Source organism: Schistocerca piceifrons, chromosome 2, assembly GCF_021461385.2.
Source record: "Schistocerca piceifrons isolate TAMUIC-IGC-003096 chromosome 2, iqSchPice1.1, whole genome shotgun sequence".
Classification (NCBI taxonomy): Eukaryota; Metazoa; Arthropoda; class Insecta; order Orthoptera; family Acrididae; genus Schistocerca; species Schistocerca piceifrons.
Window position 1 is genome coordinate 887,885,747 of NC_060139.1, and position 20,547 is coordinate 887,906,293.

A 20,547-nucleotide genomic window follows, 5' to 3' on the forward strand; every position below is an offset into this window, starting at 1 on the left:
AAAACAAACACACACACACACACACACACACACACACACACACACACAAAGACTTACTCATGCTGGCAAACTTTAAGATGAAAAAGTTTGCCAACTTTACTCCATACCCACATGTTAAAGTTTTTCATTGTAGGGGTGAAAACCGTGAAGAAACCATCCCCAAGGACATGTGTGGAGAGGACAGACAGCAGACTGTAAGTGATAAAGAGAGAGACAGTGGCAATGGGAGACAAAGAATGGGACAAAGACAATGGAAGTGGGGCACAGTGAAAGTAGGAAAGAAGGAGAGTGGTAAAGAAGATAAGAGAGAAAGAGATAAAGACGCTGACAGTGGGAGATCAACAGTATAAGGAAAAAGACTGCTACTCGCCATGAAGATGACATGTTGAGTTGCAGGCAGGCACAACAAAAAGACATTTACACATTTGCCTTCTATCACATCCTTTGTCAGAAAAAGAAACACAGAAACATTCATCCACACGAGTAGGCACACCTCACGTACACATGACTGCTATCGCCGGCAGCTCGGACCGGGATGTTGCATCTCGGTCCAAGCTGCCAGAGATGGCAGTCATGTGTACATGAGGCCTGCCTGCTTGTGCGAATTAATGTTTGTATGTTACCTTCTCTGACAAATGCTTTGGCCGAAAACTAATGTGTCTTTTCATTGTGCCTGCACGCAGTTTAACGTGTCACCCTTAATGAGTAGCAATCTCCGTTTTCTGTATATATTTAACACTGGGAAAGACACAGGATAAATTGCCAACAGTAGGAAGAAACAGTGGGAGAGAGACATAGATAGACAGTGGTAGTGAGGGGGAGATGCTGAGTTTGAAGGCTTCACTTTGGAGAGTGACTGGTAAAAGGATTTTGAATGTTCTGTGTTAAAAAACTGCAAATATGTTAGCATACCAAAATTTTTTGTAAGGAACGTGGAATGAGGGTTGAGGCAACTGGGTCCCACTTTTCTGTCAGAGTCTTTTAAAGAGGAGCATATTTGCCTTTTTTGTGCTCAGAAGGAGCATTTTTCAGTTGGTGATAGGCCGATCTCTGTAGGCTTTCATTGAGGAAATCTACATGCTCCAGAAATGTTATAATGTTCACACTTCGTAATGTTCACACTTTATAATGTTTCTGAGAGTGGAAATAAACATGTTATATGATTCCACAACAGACTGATGTCAGAAATTCATCCCTATAATTATTTACATCTGCTCAACAACTCTTCTTGAAAATGAGAACTCAATTTTTATTCAAGTTTTAATTAACATTAGTTAAATAACTTATGCAAAACTAGTTATCTGAGTCAAGGTATTTTGACCTCATGCTTTGACACAGATATCGCAGTTGTCTCAAAAGACTTTATTAAGAAATGCATGAGAAAGAAATTGAGCAGTGCTTACAGTGTCACTGTGAATGAAATGTAGTTCTGTTTCACTAAATGTTATGCATTATTCCTAAAAATGAAACCAAGAGTCCAAACTTCAGTCACATGATGGCAGCTGATAGAGTGGAAATAAGAAACTTGAATGGTATAAAACTAGATTCATTATTTCAAGCATTTATGTTGTAGTGATAAGGGGCTGTTAAATCACTACACGAAACTTTAGGTTATCATGATCAAAGTGTTTGCAATTGATATTAGATTAGTAAAAAGAACAGAGAAGTCAATAGGATTTATCACAACCCTCATATTTAATGGTTCCAAGTACAGTAGTAGTCCAAGACACTTAAACAAGTTGCTTTAGGTCTCCAAGACATGCGAGGGGCAGTAACAGAAATTTCTTGATTACTGTTGGTTATACAGTTCATTTCATTTCATACAATTTGAAAATGCGTTACTTTTGATCAGAGAGCTACTTCTGTCCGGGAAAAAGGAAATGGGAGGGAAGGAGATTCAAAAATTTGAAATTTTTAGGTTTTTTTAATTCTTTATTTATTTATTTTAGGAATTTGCAAGTATGGCAGACAAATAAATTGTCCTTTTCTGTAGGTTTTCACAAAATATGAGCCCTAAATACTGGTATCAGTGCATCAAAATCTACAAAATATAAATTCTGTAAGGCAGCATTACTTGATATGAATGCCGTAACATTTTGTTTTAAATTGGCAACATTTTCTAGGATTCATGCAAAATAGTCATACATGGCATTCTTTTAGTATAGTTTTTTTCCCCTTGAAAGCAGACAAAATATATAACACTTTCATTCTAAGAAGAGACTACAAATTGGCCTTCAGAATCACATACACAGTGCTTTCTCCAGTTGACTACATTTCTTAACATGATCATTAATTAACAACAATGAAAAATAAAAAGTTTTATTATCCTAACATTGCAGAATAACTCTCTGATGAAATTAGATCAGTTCCTGTTTACAATCCCAGTTCAGTATCATTGTTAAGGTACTGTGATGTTTTCATTAGTAAATGGTATTTAAGCGCACAAAAAACCTTGTCTTCCTGTCAGATGTTCTATGAGACATATATGTGGGGCTGAAAGGTACTGGACCTGTATCAGTGGAGATTTGAGGCATTAATTGTTAAACTGTAACATGATTGTGTCATGTAAAACATACACCTTATCCTCATCTTCTGATACAGCTCCTGTCCAGTTTCAGAAATAGTTATGTACATGAATGGTTGTCTAGTGGATGACAGTTCTTGGTGAAAAGGTGCACATCATCAGCTTTAAAATTAGTTAACCAAAGCTTTACTCCACACTAAATCAGGAAAATTGAGCACATATAGTAACAATGAAAGGGCCTACATAATAGGAAAGTTGCTGATAACACCAGCACCACACTTTCTTTTAGCAAATTTTAATATCAAATTACTTCATAATTGTATTTTTTTTTTTAGAAGGGAGATAAGCACTAAGGTTTAAATTCTGTTAACACAGTTAATGTCTCCAGGAAATTTAAGAATTATTATACCAGTAAAAATCATTTGCATACACAGCACTTCACTCTATATGTATACAACAAAAGCTAGTTGTAATTCCTTATTGAATTAATAACATCTTCACATTTAAAATGACAAACAGCCGACCACTTTATCTCATCAATAAGCAAATCATAACAATGTGTAGTTAATCCACCTTATCAGACAATAATATAAGCACTGAAATTACCACAGAAAGTGGCATCAAATCAAATACCTTGCACAAGGATAGGAGATACATTTATGTATTTTTTTTATTGAATGATGTACTTTTGTTACAATTAGTGGCTATCTAGATGAAAACATGAGCCTTTTGAAATGTCTCAAGTTTCATAGGGAAAAAACTAACTTCATAGGGAACCAATAAATCCCTCCTATTGCAGAAAAAAAGAAAGTTAAAGTAATAATGTAAGCTTGTACTGTTTATGTGAAGCATCACATTTATAGTGTACAGTGCATACTGTCTGGCTTTTTTGTTCTTTTTTCCACTAAGTGATCATGATTATAAATATAAAGCTGCAATTTAAGGTAAGTCATAGGACTGTTAAACGGGCACAACCTTATTAAATGTAAAACAATATGCTGTTGGTGTTTTTCTTTTTCTAAAAGACTGTTGCATGTGCTTATATCAATTTAAATACAATATTAAACAAATTTCCAATGTGTTACAGCAAGTCAGTGAAAAAATTCACTTGTTTAAAAAAATGTTGGTGGACTCTTTGAGAGAATAGTTCTAGCCCTAACAATAATTGTGACTCTCATATCTATCGTTGAGATGCTGTATGATATTTTAGAGGCTCTGCCCATTTATCTTGATTTCTCAGAAATACCAATCTTGACTTTTAGTGTATCGAAAAGCTGAAGAATCACAATTAACAAATTTTTCACAAGTGTTGCTACAATGATAACATCCTCTGCAACTGCTAAAAGTTTATGAAAATTAATCACAGTTTCATGGTTTCTAATGTGGTTTTAATCATAGTGGACACTAAAATTTAAAATGAAATGACTGACTGAATCATCATATAAAAGTAAAGCCCTTATAAGGGTAAATTCGGTACTGGTATGGGAAAATAGTAACTTTTCATAGTTACTTATAACTATCTTAGGAAATAACAAAATATTGAGCTTTGGCCATACTCTCATTGAAAATCCTTAAAAAATAAATTAAATAAATAACTAAAACCTGCAGTTTATAAAGTACAAGTGTTTCTCAATGCTGTTCACATTCTTTGATTAAAAGTCCAGTTTTTTTGTCACTTATCACAGAAAACATTTTCAAAAGCCGTCAAGTGCACTTTTATAGGCATCAGGACAGTTCACACGTGCAATCTTGGCATAAGCAGAGTGAGGGAGTGTTTTGCGGCTGATTCTGCTTAGCTTGTTCCATACATGAACAGCATACGCTGTTTCCAGCTTGGCAAGTGTTGTGTTTGCATCCTCCTCTGAGAAGTACATCTGCCATGAGTTATAATGAACTGGGAAAAATAGTGCTGCTGGCAGCACACGAAAGCCACCACAATCTGCCATAGCTGCTGTCTGAGGGAAAAAAAGAGTAATTGTAAAACAAAACCTCATTTTATTAAATCTCCCACCAAATTGTTACCTCTAAATTTTAAATAAATTATGTAATATTGGTTCTCGTGTTCTGAATGAGAGTCACTTCTTTCCTTCAAAATGGATGTGTTATTGTTGGTTCTGCTCTTCAAATATCAAAAAATGCTTCTTTTATTATTTCTATTTTTATCTTTTTTTTCATAATGCATTTTTCATATTATTCTCCAAAGTCTCTGTTTACCTCTCTTGACAGTCTGACAGATTTTCTATATATTCTCAGTGTACTTTCCAATAATTGCAATGACTGCTCTCTGTTAATATCTTTAATGTCAGTATTTAATGAATGTAAACAAGGAAGTCTGTATGCAAGCAGTTTGAGTGAGATTTAAGGGAGAACAACCAAAATTTAATTTAATACTTTGTACAAGTTACCTTTCATGTTCTACAGTGTACTGAGTCATCAGTGAGATTATGTGCATGCAGCCAAAAGTAGTTAGCACACTATTTCACTGTAGCACACTACATCTGATGATATGCCTGAAAGCACTTACCTATTCCAAATGCCAGTTATTAACATTTAGCACAGATTCTCTATCCACTGGGAATCAAATATTTAGGAAATATTTTATTTTATTTTGTCCTTCTTACTACAGTTTTAACACACATACAGTTGTTCAGTGGTGACCTGTATGTTCAGTGCACAAATGCCAACCATAACAATTTACAGGGTGTTGCCCTGACTGTGTTAAAACAGGATAAAATAGAAACTTAAAATTCAATAGCACACACACAATATTTTGCCTTGACACAGGAAGGCACCTAGAAGAAATACAGAGTTAATGATTTAATACAGTACTGCAAACTGATTTATTAGATATATGTGCTTTCTTGTTCTTGGTAGAACAATATATGAGACATTCAGCCACACATTAATGCCATCACTCTAGTAATTTAGGATGAAACTTCAACAACATGACGTTTTTAACATCATATTCATTTCACTCACATCTAAAATAGAGCAGAACCTCAGGGCTATGCTAGTGGTTGTTGTCTGGTGAGTTAATTTAATAAAACAAGATGCACTGAAAGTAAAGGGCAAAGTCTTTGCAGGAAAGTTAAGTGTGCTGTCTGCATGAGATAACTACAAATCTTTGTCAGTGCTCTAGTTAAATTTCAGGTCGAGGTGCCACTGCATCTCATCACAGTGGCTGGAATAATATTTCTTCCATCATCCACATATAGCTATTCATTACCTTTATCCCTCAATGTTCCATTTTTTTAAGTTCTTCTTGACAGTGATACTTTCGCACATAAAATTAGAGCTCAGTGAACAGCTTCACACGATTCATTTGTTGTTGTTATTGTGCTTTGTGCTAACTGCTAATTATGTTCCTTGCACTTAAAAGTATTCTAGTATCCAGAAAAATGAGACAATGTTCCTCTGTTTGCAAATGGAGGTATGAATTCAAAATGTGCTGGTTACCACGTAGAGGAGGCGTTGAGTTGCCAATAGTCACATTGAAAAGACTGCTGTAATATAACAAACTTTTGACAAAGTCCTGTGTCTAAAATAAAAAACACATTCACACAGGCACAACTCACATACATATGGTATTGTCTCCATGCACTGGAGGCCAACGGCCCAAATCTTTAAGACAGGATCTCCAAAAATGTAGCTGCTGTTAGACTGGATAACCATTACACCTAAAATTTTTCTGATTTGTACACTACATTTACAAGTGTTGAGCAAAACTGGCATTGCTGACAGAATAAAATTTTGTGTCGGATGGATATTCAAACCTGGATTTTTGCATTCATCATAATGCTGCACCATCTGACTCATCTAAGGACATTTCTTGATCACAGTGAAAGCTCCAGTCAGCCAGTATCACTGTTACTTTTCTTAACTGCAAATGGTTCTCCATCATACATTACTGGATTAGCATCCAAGAAAAAAAATTCAGTAGAAAATGACTCGGTGACACCCGAGAGGTTGGCTCCATAATATTAGATGTCTAAAATTAGTCAGCAATGTTTTAGGGTCTCACCATTTGCTCAACAGCAAGGGCCTTCATGAACTCCACATTGTATCAGTTTTCAGAAGGGATGGAGAAAATAATCATAAAACTGTTAATGAAACTATCATCCTAGAGTTTCCTTTGAATGGTTAATAGAGCCACAGACATTTTTGACTAGGATTATTAAAGTTTGAAATTTACTTTGACAGTTAAGAAGCCAGTATTTTACCACTGCTGCTAGTCTGCCCAGTAAAATGATGAAATGTTATATTTTGAAAATATACAGGCTGTAGGCAGTTCATAAAAACTTTCCCTGTGAGAAACAACAGTTATGTCTGTACTACTTGCCTACGCACATCACAATTGCAGTGCTACTTTAAAATGTTTTTTTAAAAGTTAAATTTTTTTTAAGTACAGTCTCTTTCAGAATAATCCATATAACTGATCTCACTGTCATGTGATGCATGTAAATATCTAAATTTGTTCAAAATCTTGAGAATGAGACATATCCCATTTTCATAGCAAGTAGTGTGTTTCCGCTGATTTTGTTGCTTTTGGTCCTCATGATGTGTGTAGACACACACACACACACACACACACACACACACACACACACACACACAGAGCTGTTCTCATTTAATAGGTCAAACTAACGTTTTATTTAACTTTTCACTATTGTTATCTATATAACGGTGAAGTATGAACTAAATTCACACCACTAAACCCAAAATTCTGATAAATTATAGAGGTTCTGGTTAATAAGGTACCCTCTTTCTTTGGTTTTCAGTACTTAGAGATTGTCAGTTTCCTGCCTAATGTCTGCCAACAACCTGTCGAACCCAGAATTTAAAGATCTCTTCTGAACCTCGGATATCAATGCATAGTTTATATTAAAATTACTTTTGCGTACAATATTGGAGGTGTGAATTTCATAGTTCATCCACTCGACACCCCAGTCTGTTCATAATACCAGGAAACCCTGAAGTGACATGCTTGTTGCAGTACAGCCTCTAGATTAAGCTGAAGATAACATTAGCTTAAGTAATCTACAAGTTATGTAGAAATGTGTTGACCTGATCCAGAAGCTGCTGTTGTAAACATCTAATATTCACAGGAGTTAATATCCCAGTGAATAACTGGCTGCTCACACTCCTCTAGTTTGATCTCAAATGTGATGGAACATGATATTTGACTATCAGCAAGCAGCCATTAAGCTCATAATCAGACCAATTAATCATTATTTTATAAGAGTTCAACACCTCTTTTTAGCACTGCTCTGAAACAATGTTCAACTGGCATTGTGGGGAGTGGTGGCTCCGAGTACAGCCAGATGCTTAGTTGTAAATTACTAATTACTTTCCAAGAGCAACCGTCATTTCACTTAAATCACCATGCTTCCCTTATTATACTCCTATCACTATATTTCATTTATTTCTTCATATGTGACAAAAATTTTAAGCTGCTTTAATTGATCAGCATGTAACACTCTGGTGTGCGTGTTTGCTAAATGTATCATAACATAGCACAACTGGTGGGTGTTGTGGGTGATACTCAGCTAAAGTTTAGGATACTTAAAAATTTAATCATTAACTCACCTGTTAAAATATTGAAAAAGTCATAAATTAAGGCTAAGTTAAAAGTTAAGAACAGGATCAAATATGTCTGGTTGATCTCATTCCTACACACATGATTAACAACAAACACAGATACCTAACTCCTACAAAAAGAAACAGAAAAAGGAAAATACTGACCAACCTTTGTAAAGCATTCAAATTAAAAATTATGTCCAAATACTTTCACAAACTATTAAGATATGCTTTAACTTTAATCTGTCTGAAAGTAGCTCTATAGAAGTGAGCACTGTAAGGTAATTATACATAAGCAAATTCAAGGAGGACAGCAGTCAGTCATTTTATGTCTACTATGTAAAGGCTAGTACCATTTTATCTTACTTTATGCTTGTCACATTGTGACCTGACTCACTCTTTGGTAATGAAACAATGATAACCATGTTATAGTTGAAATCTAGATCTGCAATAAATTACAGATTTTGCGACTTTCTTGAATTTTAATGCTCAATGATAATTGCAGACACAGGCATCCAATGGATTCCAGCTCATTAATTGTAAACATTAGATTTGTTTCACACAACTTCATCTTTAATATTGAAATTGAACTTAATTCATCCAAAATAACTTGATTCCGTGATCAAGAGTTTAATGTATTTATTTCTGTCGTGAAAATTGGTGGTGACAAGATTCCTTTGGCAACTGTAATGTGTAAGAATGTCTCATTATTAAAAAACTGCTCAGATGACTTGTTTGCAATTTTGAGTTGCAGAAGTTTAATTGTAGTGCCTTTACAGCTATAGCAATATTATCATATCTGTACCTATGAGAAAAAAGTGTGTTACAATAAGAAAATCTGTTGCAACAACATTTATGACAAAAGTTAAGTTTTAATATTTACTTTCAGGAATGTATCAGTAAATATGGACACTTATTAGTTTTGTTAAACTTCAGTATTCACAAAACCATTAGCACTAGTTGAACATAAATTGATACACAATTATTTTGAATGAAAAAGTATGCCAGAACTTTTCACCTTTTGGACTTTAAATTTCATCAGGATCAGAAAAGACACACATTCATACAAGAAAAAGCCATCACAATTTGCAACCATATGGCCACTGTCGTCTTTGGGCACTAAGGTTTGACTGCAACTGTGTCTGAATAGAGAAATGGCAAGAACTACATATGTGAATTGGTAGGAAAGAAGATGTGAAGTACTGGGGTGGGAGCACGGGAGGGAATGGAGTTAGGTAGAGGCCAGAAAGTAATGGAGGTTGTGTCCAGGCAGGGCTTATGGGAATAAAAGATATGTTGTAGGCAGAGTTTCCATCTGTGCCATCCAGAAAAGCTGGTGTTGATGGGAAGAATCCAGATGGCAAAGTCTGTGAAACAGTTGTTAAAATAAAGCACATGGTGTTGAGTGGTGTTCCATATATCCTTATACTATTATCTACTCCAGTTCCGCCATGGGCATCTCCTTGCCCATTAAGGGCAGGGCTGCCTGTTTAAGCAGATATGAGATCAAGAAATGTAGTCGCACCCATTATGCTGCATTCAACATGGATATGACTACTAACAAGCTGTCTGTCTGCATGTATGGCATGTATGATCACTGCCAGTATGTGGCTAGGAGACAGCTGGACCAGCCAGTTCCAAGAACGCCGCTCAACACAATGTGATTCACTTTAATGACTGCCTCACAGCCTGTGCCATCTGGATTCTTCCCACCAACACCAGCTTCTCTGAAGTGCACAGGTAGGGACTCTCCTTGCAGTATATCCTTTGTTCTTGTAACTCCCTTGGCTTCAACCATCATTAGGACCTGTCCTCCATCTGCTTGTCCTCTTCTCTGCTCCCCATCCAGTACTACACATGCCTTCTATCACGACAATGCACATACATAATCCTCACTCCCCACCCCCTGTTTCACATTAGTGTGAAGTTCGTTTCCAGTGACGTGGTATGGATGTGAGTGATGCTTCATCCCCCCCACTCAGTTGCATCTAAATGCTTCTGGTAAGTGGCCACTTGCATAACTAATTCCAAGAAGCATTGTCCAGCTAAAGCAATATCAGTCTTATCCCAGTGTGTTCCCTGTGCCTTTTTATGGTAAATTCATCGAAATGAGAGCAGAAAAATAAATATAGTTGGATTTGAAACACCTACTATGGAAAAAATATAGCTTTAACAAAGCCAGGGGTATTAAAGAAATTGAATTTAGTATCTTACAACAAAAAATCAGATGTGTCAGTAATGGAAAAGGACAAACTTGACTTTTGCAGACAGGAAAATGAAAACATAGATGGAATTTCAGTAGACTTGTTGTGCATTTGTGGAAACCACTTGGAAATAACTGAAGTGGAAAAGTTCATCTTGATAAAATGGGTTGCAATAGAATGTTGCCTCATTTAACAGAGCAGAACTTGTTAACATCCTCTGAAAAAGGGAATGCCTCAGGCATGGCTAACAAATTTGGCAACTTGTTTGTATACAACCTGAAATCGAAAGACTAAGATAGTCTGGCTCAACACCCCTCTGATTTTATTTTTGAGGAAACCACCCTTAAATTTCTTGATGTGCAATCTGCTCAAAATTGATGAGATCAATAGATAATTGGAAATGGAGCAGTTTTCATTGTCATAAATGAGGTTTGCAAATGTGTATTTTCCTAGAAATCAAAGATAGAAATTATTAATTCTGCCCTTTATGTATCCCCAGGATAAATACTAGTGAACAAAAGTACCACTGGCATAGCAACCAAGGCGTTTGACTAGGGTATGGAGAACACCTGAGTTCAGTTTTCAAACAAAGACTGTCGCCCCCCCTTTTTTTTAATACCAAAAGAGATAGGAATACGAGGGTTAATAAGATACATAAATCAATAGGGAATAATAACAAGGTAGGCACATAAATTCCTCAAACAACATTACTAATGAAAGAACTAAAATTTTAAGCCTTGTTGTATGAAAACAATTCTGAATAAGACTGCTGCAAATCAGTCATGAGGGGCCACACCCAGCCAACTGTGCAGACGGCACAGGACAGAATTTTATTTTGGTGGTTCAAAATTGCACTGCTTTTTCTAGAAACCCAGAGGGAATTGCCCAACTGCACAGATGCAATAATAATTCATAGCATGATCAACTGTAAGCACCAATTTATCAGGCAATGTTATTATATGTCTGTTTAAATGTAAACCAAGTCTGTTTTTCACCAAATCTTTAGAAGGAACAATATAGTGACACAAATATTGTAGTTATTAGATGTTCTGGATGCCATGAGTATATTTGCTTTGAGTGTTTTTATGCCAAATACCATTCATGTTGTTGCTAAAATGGTATACAGATGAGCTAGCTCTCACTAGGGAGGAGATGCTCAGACTGTACAGAATATATAAAAATTCTTGTAAACAAGGACCTGAACTAGATAATACTTCTCATAGAGCTTCTCTAAAATGTAAAAAAATCTACAAAGACAAACTGTCCTTGGCCAAAAAACAGGCATGAGAACATTACGTTGAAAGTGCTGCCAACAAATGTAAAGCAGCGTGGGATATCATCAACCAATGTAATTCATAAACCCATACACAAGATGCAATGCTGCTCCCAGAAGAAGTAAATAATTACTTCCTAACCTAAGTGAGTGAGCTGAAAAACTGGCACTTGTGCACTAGATCATCTTGGTGCTGTGCCCCATTCCACTGGAATGTTGTCACCCCAGAGGATATTGTAAAGCTGTGGCAAGGTTCACCAACTCCGAAAGTATGGACTGTTATTGGTTTTCTAGCTATGTAATGAAAAAATAATACACCTTATCTGTCAACCTCTTTCTTTCATTTTTAATATGTGTTTAGAATCTGGAGTTTTCCCAGATGCACTCAAAACTGCTAAAGTGATACCAGTCTTTAAAAAGGGAGATAAGCATCTGCCCCAAAACTATCGACCAGTTTCTATTGTCCCAATTTTCTCTAAAGTTTTTGAATATCTAATGTACAGTCAACTAAATAACTATTTTGAAAAGCATGATCTCCTCTCCAACAGGCAGTTTGCATATCAACGTGGTAAAAATACCACTACTGCTGTCACTGAAGTTGTTAACGAGGTGTTAACTGCATTCGAAAATAAGGATCTAGTATCAGTTGTACTTTGTGATCTTAGCAAAGCCTTCGACTGCATACCATCTAACACCCTACTTGCAAAACTGGAATTTTATGGCATACACAAACCATTTTTAGATGTAATCAAATTATACTTAAGTAACAGGAGACAGTTTGTATCTATTAAAAATAGATCCTCCTCGCTGAAGGAAGTTCGGACTGGAGTGCCTCAGGGCTCGGTCCTAGGTCCTTTTCTGTTCATCATTGCAATTAATGACTTACCTTACCATGTAGGAGCAAATTCAATTGTGTGTTATGCAGATGATACAACATTGCTCAATACACACCATGACACAACAGAACTGCATCAGGCAACACAGGAAAAACTAGAACTAGTAATGGATTGGTTTTCTTCTAATGAACTCCTGTGTAATCCTGATAAAACACAAGAATTAATTCTGGGTTTAACTACAGCTGTAGAAAGCAAATCAGTAAAATTGTTAGGTTTCCACATTGATTCAAAATTAAACTGGGAGGAACACATTGGCCATATCTGCAAGAGAATAGCAAAAGTGTGTTATCTCATTTGGAGATTGACAGATGTAGTCACTGATGAGTATCTAAATACTCTTTCAATCACACATTTCCTACGGCATATTGTTATGGGGACATTCTTGCTTTGTCAGTGAAATTCTGAAAATTCAAAAAAAGTAATCAGAATAATAAGCAAAGTTAAGCCCAAGGAACACTGCTGCCCCCTCATTATCAAGCACATGATATTAACTGTTGTGAATCTATACATCTACACAGCACTGCTTTATGTCAAAAGCAACTTAAATGAGTTCGAGACCAGAGAGAACATACATCCCCAGAACACCAGAGGCAAACTGGATTTCGACATACCAAGACACAGACTCACAAAGACTGCAAAACTCACACAAAATAATGAGTTTAAAACTCTTCAAACTTCCAGCATCGGCTCGGCCACTGACCAGTAATATTTTCAAATGTAAGATTTATGACTGGTTACTCAAACACCCATTTTATAAGATAACAGAACATTTTGAATAATCATTGACATTAGTATATAAGAATATTCCTAAAAGAAAGGGAATTAAATTGTAAAACCTTTACTGTAAAGTTATTGTTAATTGTATATTTAATGTTCAGACCTATTCCGCTGTAAGTGGTCAATGGTGAATAAACTGAATACTGAATACTGAGGACGTAACAGAATGAGTGAAAGATCCATTGTAAGACAATCTGGATTAAATTTTTAATTCTTTACTAATCAAAGCCATTCGAGAAATTTATTTGCTTACCTTATTAACCCTCTTTCTACCTTATTTGATTCTGGAAAAATACATGTAAAAAAAAGTGACAGAATTCATTTGGGAATCAGACATGAGTTCCTCACTCCCCATCCAAATGCCTCAGTCATTGCGCCAGTGGCACTTTCATTCACCAGCATGTATCTTAAGGTTAGGTAAGCTTCTTTCCTCAATTTCCAGAAAAATATTTGTTTGTGGACTCTCATAAATGATAATGAAAAATGCTCTATTTTCAATTATCTATTGACCCCATCAATTTTGAGTCAGCTGCATGTACTGATCTTTAGGGGTGATTTTCTCAGAAATGGGGAGGTGTTGAGCCCAAATATTTTAGAGCCTTTTGTTTCAAATAGCACACAAACAGCCTGCCAAATATGAGCTGAATCGGTTGACCATGGCTCATGCCTTTCCCTTGTGGGAGTTATCTTTCATAAAGGAATCCCCACAGATAAAGCAACACAAGACCTAATGTGAAGTGTTGGCAAATTTAGTCAAGAAAAATTATCCTGCTGGTATATCCTGAAGCATTTCCGTAAGACTCGTTTGATGATCAAACCTACCAGTAACAAATCTAGCAGCCCGCCTCTGAATTGCTTCTATGTCCTCCCTCAATCCGACCCGATAGGGATCCCAAATGCTCAAGCAGTACTTAAGAATAGGTCACACCAGCATTCTACAAGCGGTCTACTTTACAGATTCTACCAATGAACCGAAGGCGACCATCCGCCTTCCCCACAACTGCCATTACATGCTTGTTCCACTTCATATCGCTCTGCAATGTTATGCCGAAATATTTAATCGATGTGACTGTGTCAAGCGCTACACTACTAACGGAGTATCCAAACATTACAGGATTCTTTTTCCTATTCATCTGCATTAATTTACATTTATCTATATTTAGAGTTAGCTGCCATTCTTTAAACCAATCACAAATCCTGTCCAAGTCATCTTGTATCCTCCTACAGTTACTCAACGACGACACCTTCCCGTACCCCACAGCATCATCAGCAAACAGCCGCACATTGCTATACACCCTATCCAAAAGATCATTTATGTAGATAGAAAACAACAGCGGACCTACCACACTTCCCTGGGGCACTCCAGATGATACTCTCACCTCTGATGAACACATCGAGGACAACATACTGGGTTCTATTACTTAAGAAGTCTTCGAGCCACTCACATACTTGGGAACCGATCCCATATGCTTGTACCTTAGTTAGGAGTCTGCGGTGGGACACCGAGTCAAACGCTTTCTGGAAGTCAAGGAATATGGCATCCGTCTGATACCCTTCTTCCATGGTTCGCAAGTTATCATGTGCAAAAAGGGCGAGTTGCGTTTCGCAGGAGCAATGCTTTCTAAAGCCGTGCTGATGCATGGACAGCAACTTCTCTGTCTCAAGGAAATTCATTATATTCGAACTGAGAATATGTTCGAGAATCCTGCAACAAACCGATGTTAAGGATATTGGTCTGTAATTTTGAGGTTCCGTCCTTCTACCCTTCTTATATACAGGCATCACCTCCGCTTTTTTCCAGTCGCTCAGGACTTTATGTTGGGCAAGAGATTCGCGACAAATGCAAGCTAAGTAAGGAGCCAATGCAGTAGAGTACTCTCTGTAAAACCGAATAGGAATCCCATCAGGACCTGGCGATTTATGTATTTTCAACCCATTCAGCTGCTTCACATTATTACTGGCAGGTTGTATACGATTAAAAAAATAATATTTTCTGGAACATTTCAAGTTTATTAGAAATTTTAAAACTGATCAGTAATTATAAGAAGAATTTTGTGATTGGCTTCTACCATAGCATTTCATGCCTCTTCATTTTATCACATGTATATAGTTCAATAACATTGAACAGTACAGTGGTATTGCATTTTTAATATAGTATACAGATTAAGTTTCTCCAATTTCCACGCCCAGAGAAAATGGTGAATGGATGACAATTAAAGGAAGACGAATGTGGGCAAGCATTAAAACGAAGTGTTCAGAAACAGAAGTGCAGTTCTTCTAGAAAAGAAAAAATTTCAAATCAGACAAAAGCAAAGCAGCATCAAATGAGATTTATAACAATGAAGGCAATCAATTATTGACAAAATTATTTAATTGAATAGATAAAAAATCTACTCACCAAGCGGCGGCAGAACACACACATATAAGAACATTGTAATTGCCAAGCTTTCGGAGATGTTAGCTCATTCTTCAGGCAGAAGAGTTGAAGGGAAAGGAAGAGGGGTGAAGGAAAAGGACTGGAGAGGTCTAGGAAAAGGGGTAGGTTTTGAGAAAGTCAGCCAGAACTGCGGGTCACAGGAGACCTACCATACAGAATGCGAAGGAAAGATTGATTGTTGGGGACTGCATCGGACAATATTCGAAAACCTGAGAGCATAAATATGGAAGACAGGGTATATGCAAGACAGAGATTGCTACTAAAACATCATGAATTAGTTAATAAGAATGAAAAGCTAAGTGCATTGTACGTAACAGAGATGGAAGGGGGGCAGTGAAAAGTAGATGGAAAAGACAATGAAAGATGTAGAAAACTAAAATGATGTGAAGCAAAGAGTAGTTACAATGAAGGAATGCTGAAACGGAACAAATTAACATAAATTAAGGCCAGGTTTGTGGCGAGAACCAGGTCTAGTTCCCCCCGCAGAGTTCTGAAAAACTGGTGGCTGGGGGAAGAATCCAGAAGACGCATGTGGTGATACAGGCGCCATGATCACAAATGTCATGTTGTAGAGCATGCTCTGCAAAAGGATATTGCGAGTTGCCAGTATACACCATCCGCCTATGCCCATTCATCCTAATTGATAATTTGGTTGCAGTCACCAGTTTCTCAGAACTCCACAGTTGTAAACTATCACTAAACATGTCCTTAGTTCTTGCACCCATCTGGCCTTAATTTATGTTAATCTCTTCTGTCTCAGCATTTTTTCATGGTAACTACTCTTTGCTTCACTCCGATTTAATTTTCTATATCTTTCATTGTGTTTTCCATCTACTTTTCACCATCACACTCCCACCTCTGTTATGTACAATGCAGTTAGCTATTTATTCTTATTAACTCGTGTACCCTGTCTTCCACATTTAAGCTCTCAGGTTTTCAAATCTTGTCCAATGCAGTCCCCAGCAATCATTCTTTCCTTCTCATCTTGTACAGTAAGTCTCCCATGACCTGTGGCTCTGGCTGACTTTCCCGAAATCTACCCCTTTTCCTAGTCCTCTCCAGTCCTTTTCCTTCACCCTTCTTCCTTCCCCTTCAACCCTTCCACCTGAAGAAGGAGCCAATGTCTCCAAAAACTTGCCAATTACAACATTCTTTTATGAGCATGTTCTGCCGCCACTTGGTGAGTAGATTTTTTTCTATCCAATTAAATAATTTTGTCAATAATTGATTGTTTTCATTGTTTTGTTCATTGTTGCTAATAAGCCAAAATGGCCATCATTCCTTCTTATTTAACACTCTTGTCCGTCTTTGTTGTCATCTGTCTTGTTCAAAAAAATGTGTTGAAATGTGTGTGAATTCCTAAGGGGCCAAACTAATGAGGTCATCGGTCCCTAGACTTACACACTACTTAAACTAACTTATGCTAAGGACAATACACACACACCCCTGGCCAAGGGAAGACTCTTACCTCCAGCAGGAGGGGCTGTGCAGTCTGTGACTTGGTGCCTCTAATTGCGCAGCCACTCCATGCAGCTGTCTTGTTCAAACTGTCGTCTGTTTTCTACCTTATCAGCTAATCTATCCGTTTATTTATCTGTGTTGTTGTTGTTGTAGTCTTCAATCCAGAGACTGGTTTGATGCAGCTCCTCATGCTACTCTATCCTGTGCAAGCTTCTTCATCTCCCAGTACTTACTGCAACCTACATCCTTCTGAATCTGCTTAGTGTATTCATTTCTTGGTCTCCCTCTAGGATTTTTACCCTCCATGATACCCTCCAATGCTAAATTTGTGATCCCTTGATGCCTCAGAACATGTCCTACCAACCGGTCCCTTCTTCTTGTCAAGTTGTGCCACAAAGTCCTCTTCTCCCCAATTCTATTCAATACCTCCTCATTGGTTATGTGATCTACCCATCTAATCTTCAGCATTCTTCTGTAGCACCACATTTCGAAAGCTTCTATTCTCTTCTTGTCCAAACTGTTTATTGTCCATGTTTCACTTCCATACATGGGTACGCTCCATACAAATACTTTCAGAAACGACTTCCTGACACTTAAATCTATACTCGATGTTAACAAATTTCTCTTCTTCAGAAATGCTTTCCTCGCCATTCCCAGTCTACATTTGATGTCCTCTCTACTTCGACCATCATTAGTTATTTTGCACCCCAAACAGCGAAACTCCTTTACTACTTTAAGTGTATCATCAAGACTAATCAACAATTTGCCCCTACATCTTTTCTAATTCTGATTTCCATGCTCGTGGACGGTTCCACTTTTAACTGCATATAAAAATTCCATTGCTATTTACGAATTTGCATACAACAATTTACACTTCATTGCACTGCATGGCCTTCTCCCGATCATCTTTCACCTATTTATTTGCAAATTTTACAGCTATTTTTTTCCACCATCCACTTTCTTGTTTATATGTCATTTTTTCACGTTTTTGTGCATTTGTTTTTCGCCAAACCGATCTTATCGACTTTTATTGCCATCTCTCACGTCACTTTAATTGCCAAGTTAAGTAGTTTACATTTTCTCCTATGACTTTCACTTTCTGTTTACCCAGTTTCTAAAATTTCATCTGTTTTCACGACTTTGCCGATCGATTTTTTCCTTTTATTTTTTTTCATATCATATAGATCGCCCACTCATTACCTCTTGTTCTATTTCCATACGAATTTTTTGCTTGCTTTTCTTCCATTTTTCTATCTTTTCCACCCTCTGCTTATTTATTTTTTACCACTCTCATGATTTCTAATTCTCCAAACTGTTCTCTTTTGCCATGGTGAATCCCATCTGACAATACACCCATTCTTTTTGAAAACATACCTTTGCACTATCACAACTAAGGTCCCACATTCTGTTTCTTGAAACCTGATTGTCCCTTGGAGTTACTTCAAAAGGCATAACATTGGAAGTCACTGTTTCTAGATGCAATCCTACCCCACTCCAGGCTCTTTTACAGTTTCAAATACAGCAATCTCTTGCTCTTACCTGGCTAACCTGTGACCTATATGCCTCATCAGCAAATTTCCACTCTACCAGACTTCTCTCCTTCTACAAAATCGACCAGTTATCTGCTCCTTATGTTTCCTTGAATGTTATCATCCACCAAGCCAACTTTGAACTGCAACAACATGCCAAACTTGTTCTCGAAAAGCTATCCCACCTTCTCGTAAACTACCTGAAAAGTGGTATTTCCCTTCCTGTCCCTCTGCAGCTCCCTAAACAGCCACACCATCAACCACCACTCTTCTCCTGCAAACTGAGCTTGGCCAACCTTCTTAACACCACACAACCTTCACCACTGCCTCCCAGAACAAGAATAACCCATAATCCCAAGAACCAGTCTCAACAGTACAGTGTCCTTAACCTGTCATCTAAAGCACTCTCCTCTCCTAAATTGTATTATCTAAAGTCCTCACTTTCAGCCCTAAACCTGCGTTTGATAATGCTGCTTTGGTGAAGGACCTACTTTTCTTCACCCGTAATATCTGTTGGAAATATCACTTTGCAACCCAACCACAAAACCTTTCCACCAGCAAACCTGACATTTAACCCTGACTTTAACAGTTCAGACCATGATCCCAACCTGATCCACTGTGACTACCTCAAAATCATCCCTTACAAGCCTTCCACGAATTCCTCAAATCCAGTATTTCTTCACAACCCTTCCTCAGATCCCTATAACATGACTGTAACCTGTCCTCTGCAGAACTCCAGGCTCTATGTTTCCCAAAAGCTGATGACTCCATCATTTTCCTCCCAGCAGATAAAGGATTTGCCATTGTAGTACTTGACCAAAAGGAGTATGTTAGTGAATGTCTACGCCAGCTGTCTGACACCTCTACATACAGCGTCCGCCAACAAGATCCCATCCCTGTAATCCAAACTGACCTGCAGTCCCTCCTTTAAACATCAGGACCCTCACAAGGATTAACACCTCAATCCAAAGAACTTATCACCTCATCCAAACCATGCATCCCCTCCTTTTACCTTCTTCCTAAGATCCACAAACCCAATCATCCTGGTCGTCCTATAGTAGCTGGTTTCAAAGCACCCACTGATTATATATCTGCCTTAGTTGTTCAACACCTGCAACTCATAGTACAAAGACTCCCCTCCTACATCAAAGATACCAACCATTTCCCAGATTGTCTGAAATCTGTGCCTGTTCCACTCCCACCACACACCTTGCTTGTCACCATTGATGCGACCTCCCTCTATACCAACATCCCCCACGTACATGGTCAGTTTGCCGCTGAACATTTCCTCAGTCAGCGTCCATCTGATCCCAAACCTATGACATCCTTCCTACTCACCTTAATCAACTTTGTACCTACCAACAACTACTTCACTTTTGAGAGGCAGACATACAAACAAATCAGTGATATAGCCACGGGAACCAGGATGACTCCTTTCCTTGCCAACCTTTTCATAGGTCACTTGGAGGGGGCTTTCCTGGGATCTGTAAGTCTTCAGTCCCTGGTTTGGTTTAGATACATTGATGACATCTTTACCATATGGACTCATGGTGAGGCTGACCTGCTAAAATTCCTGGAATCTCTGAATACCTTCTCCCAATTAAATTTCACATGGTCCTATTCCGAATCCCATGCTACTTTCCTTGATGTTGATCTCATACTCACCAAAGGCCAGCTACACACTTTTGTCCACATTAAACCTACAAATAAAAAACAGTACTTACATTTTGACAGTTTCCATCCTTTCCATGTCAAACGTTCCCTCCCACACAGCCATGGCATCCGAGGCAAACGTATCTGTTCGGATGCAGACTCTTTACATCAATACATCACCATTCTCACCTCAGCTTTCATTGCATAATTACCGCA

General features: G+C 37.6%; 1 protein-coding gene across 2 annotated transcripts in view; it reads right to left on the reverse strand.

The window, feature by feature from the left end:
* Positions 1-1,961: 1,961 nt before the first annotated feature.
* Positions 1,962-20,547, reverse strand: part of LOC124777529 (lactosylceramide 4-alpha-galactosyltransferase-like) — a 455,476-nt gene continuing 436,890 nt past the window's right edge. For both annotated transcript variants that reach the window (XM_047252975.1, XM_047252976.1), the window contains one exon: positions 1,962-4,479. In XM_047252975.1, the coding sequence (XP_047108931.1) occupies positions 4,219-4,479 (261 nt within the window). In that variant the 3' untranslated portion in view covers positions 1,962-4,218. The remainder of the gene's footprint in view (positions 4,480-20,547) is intronic.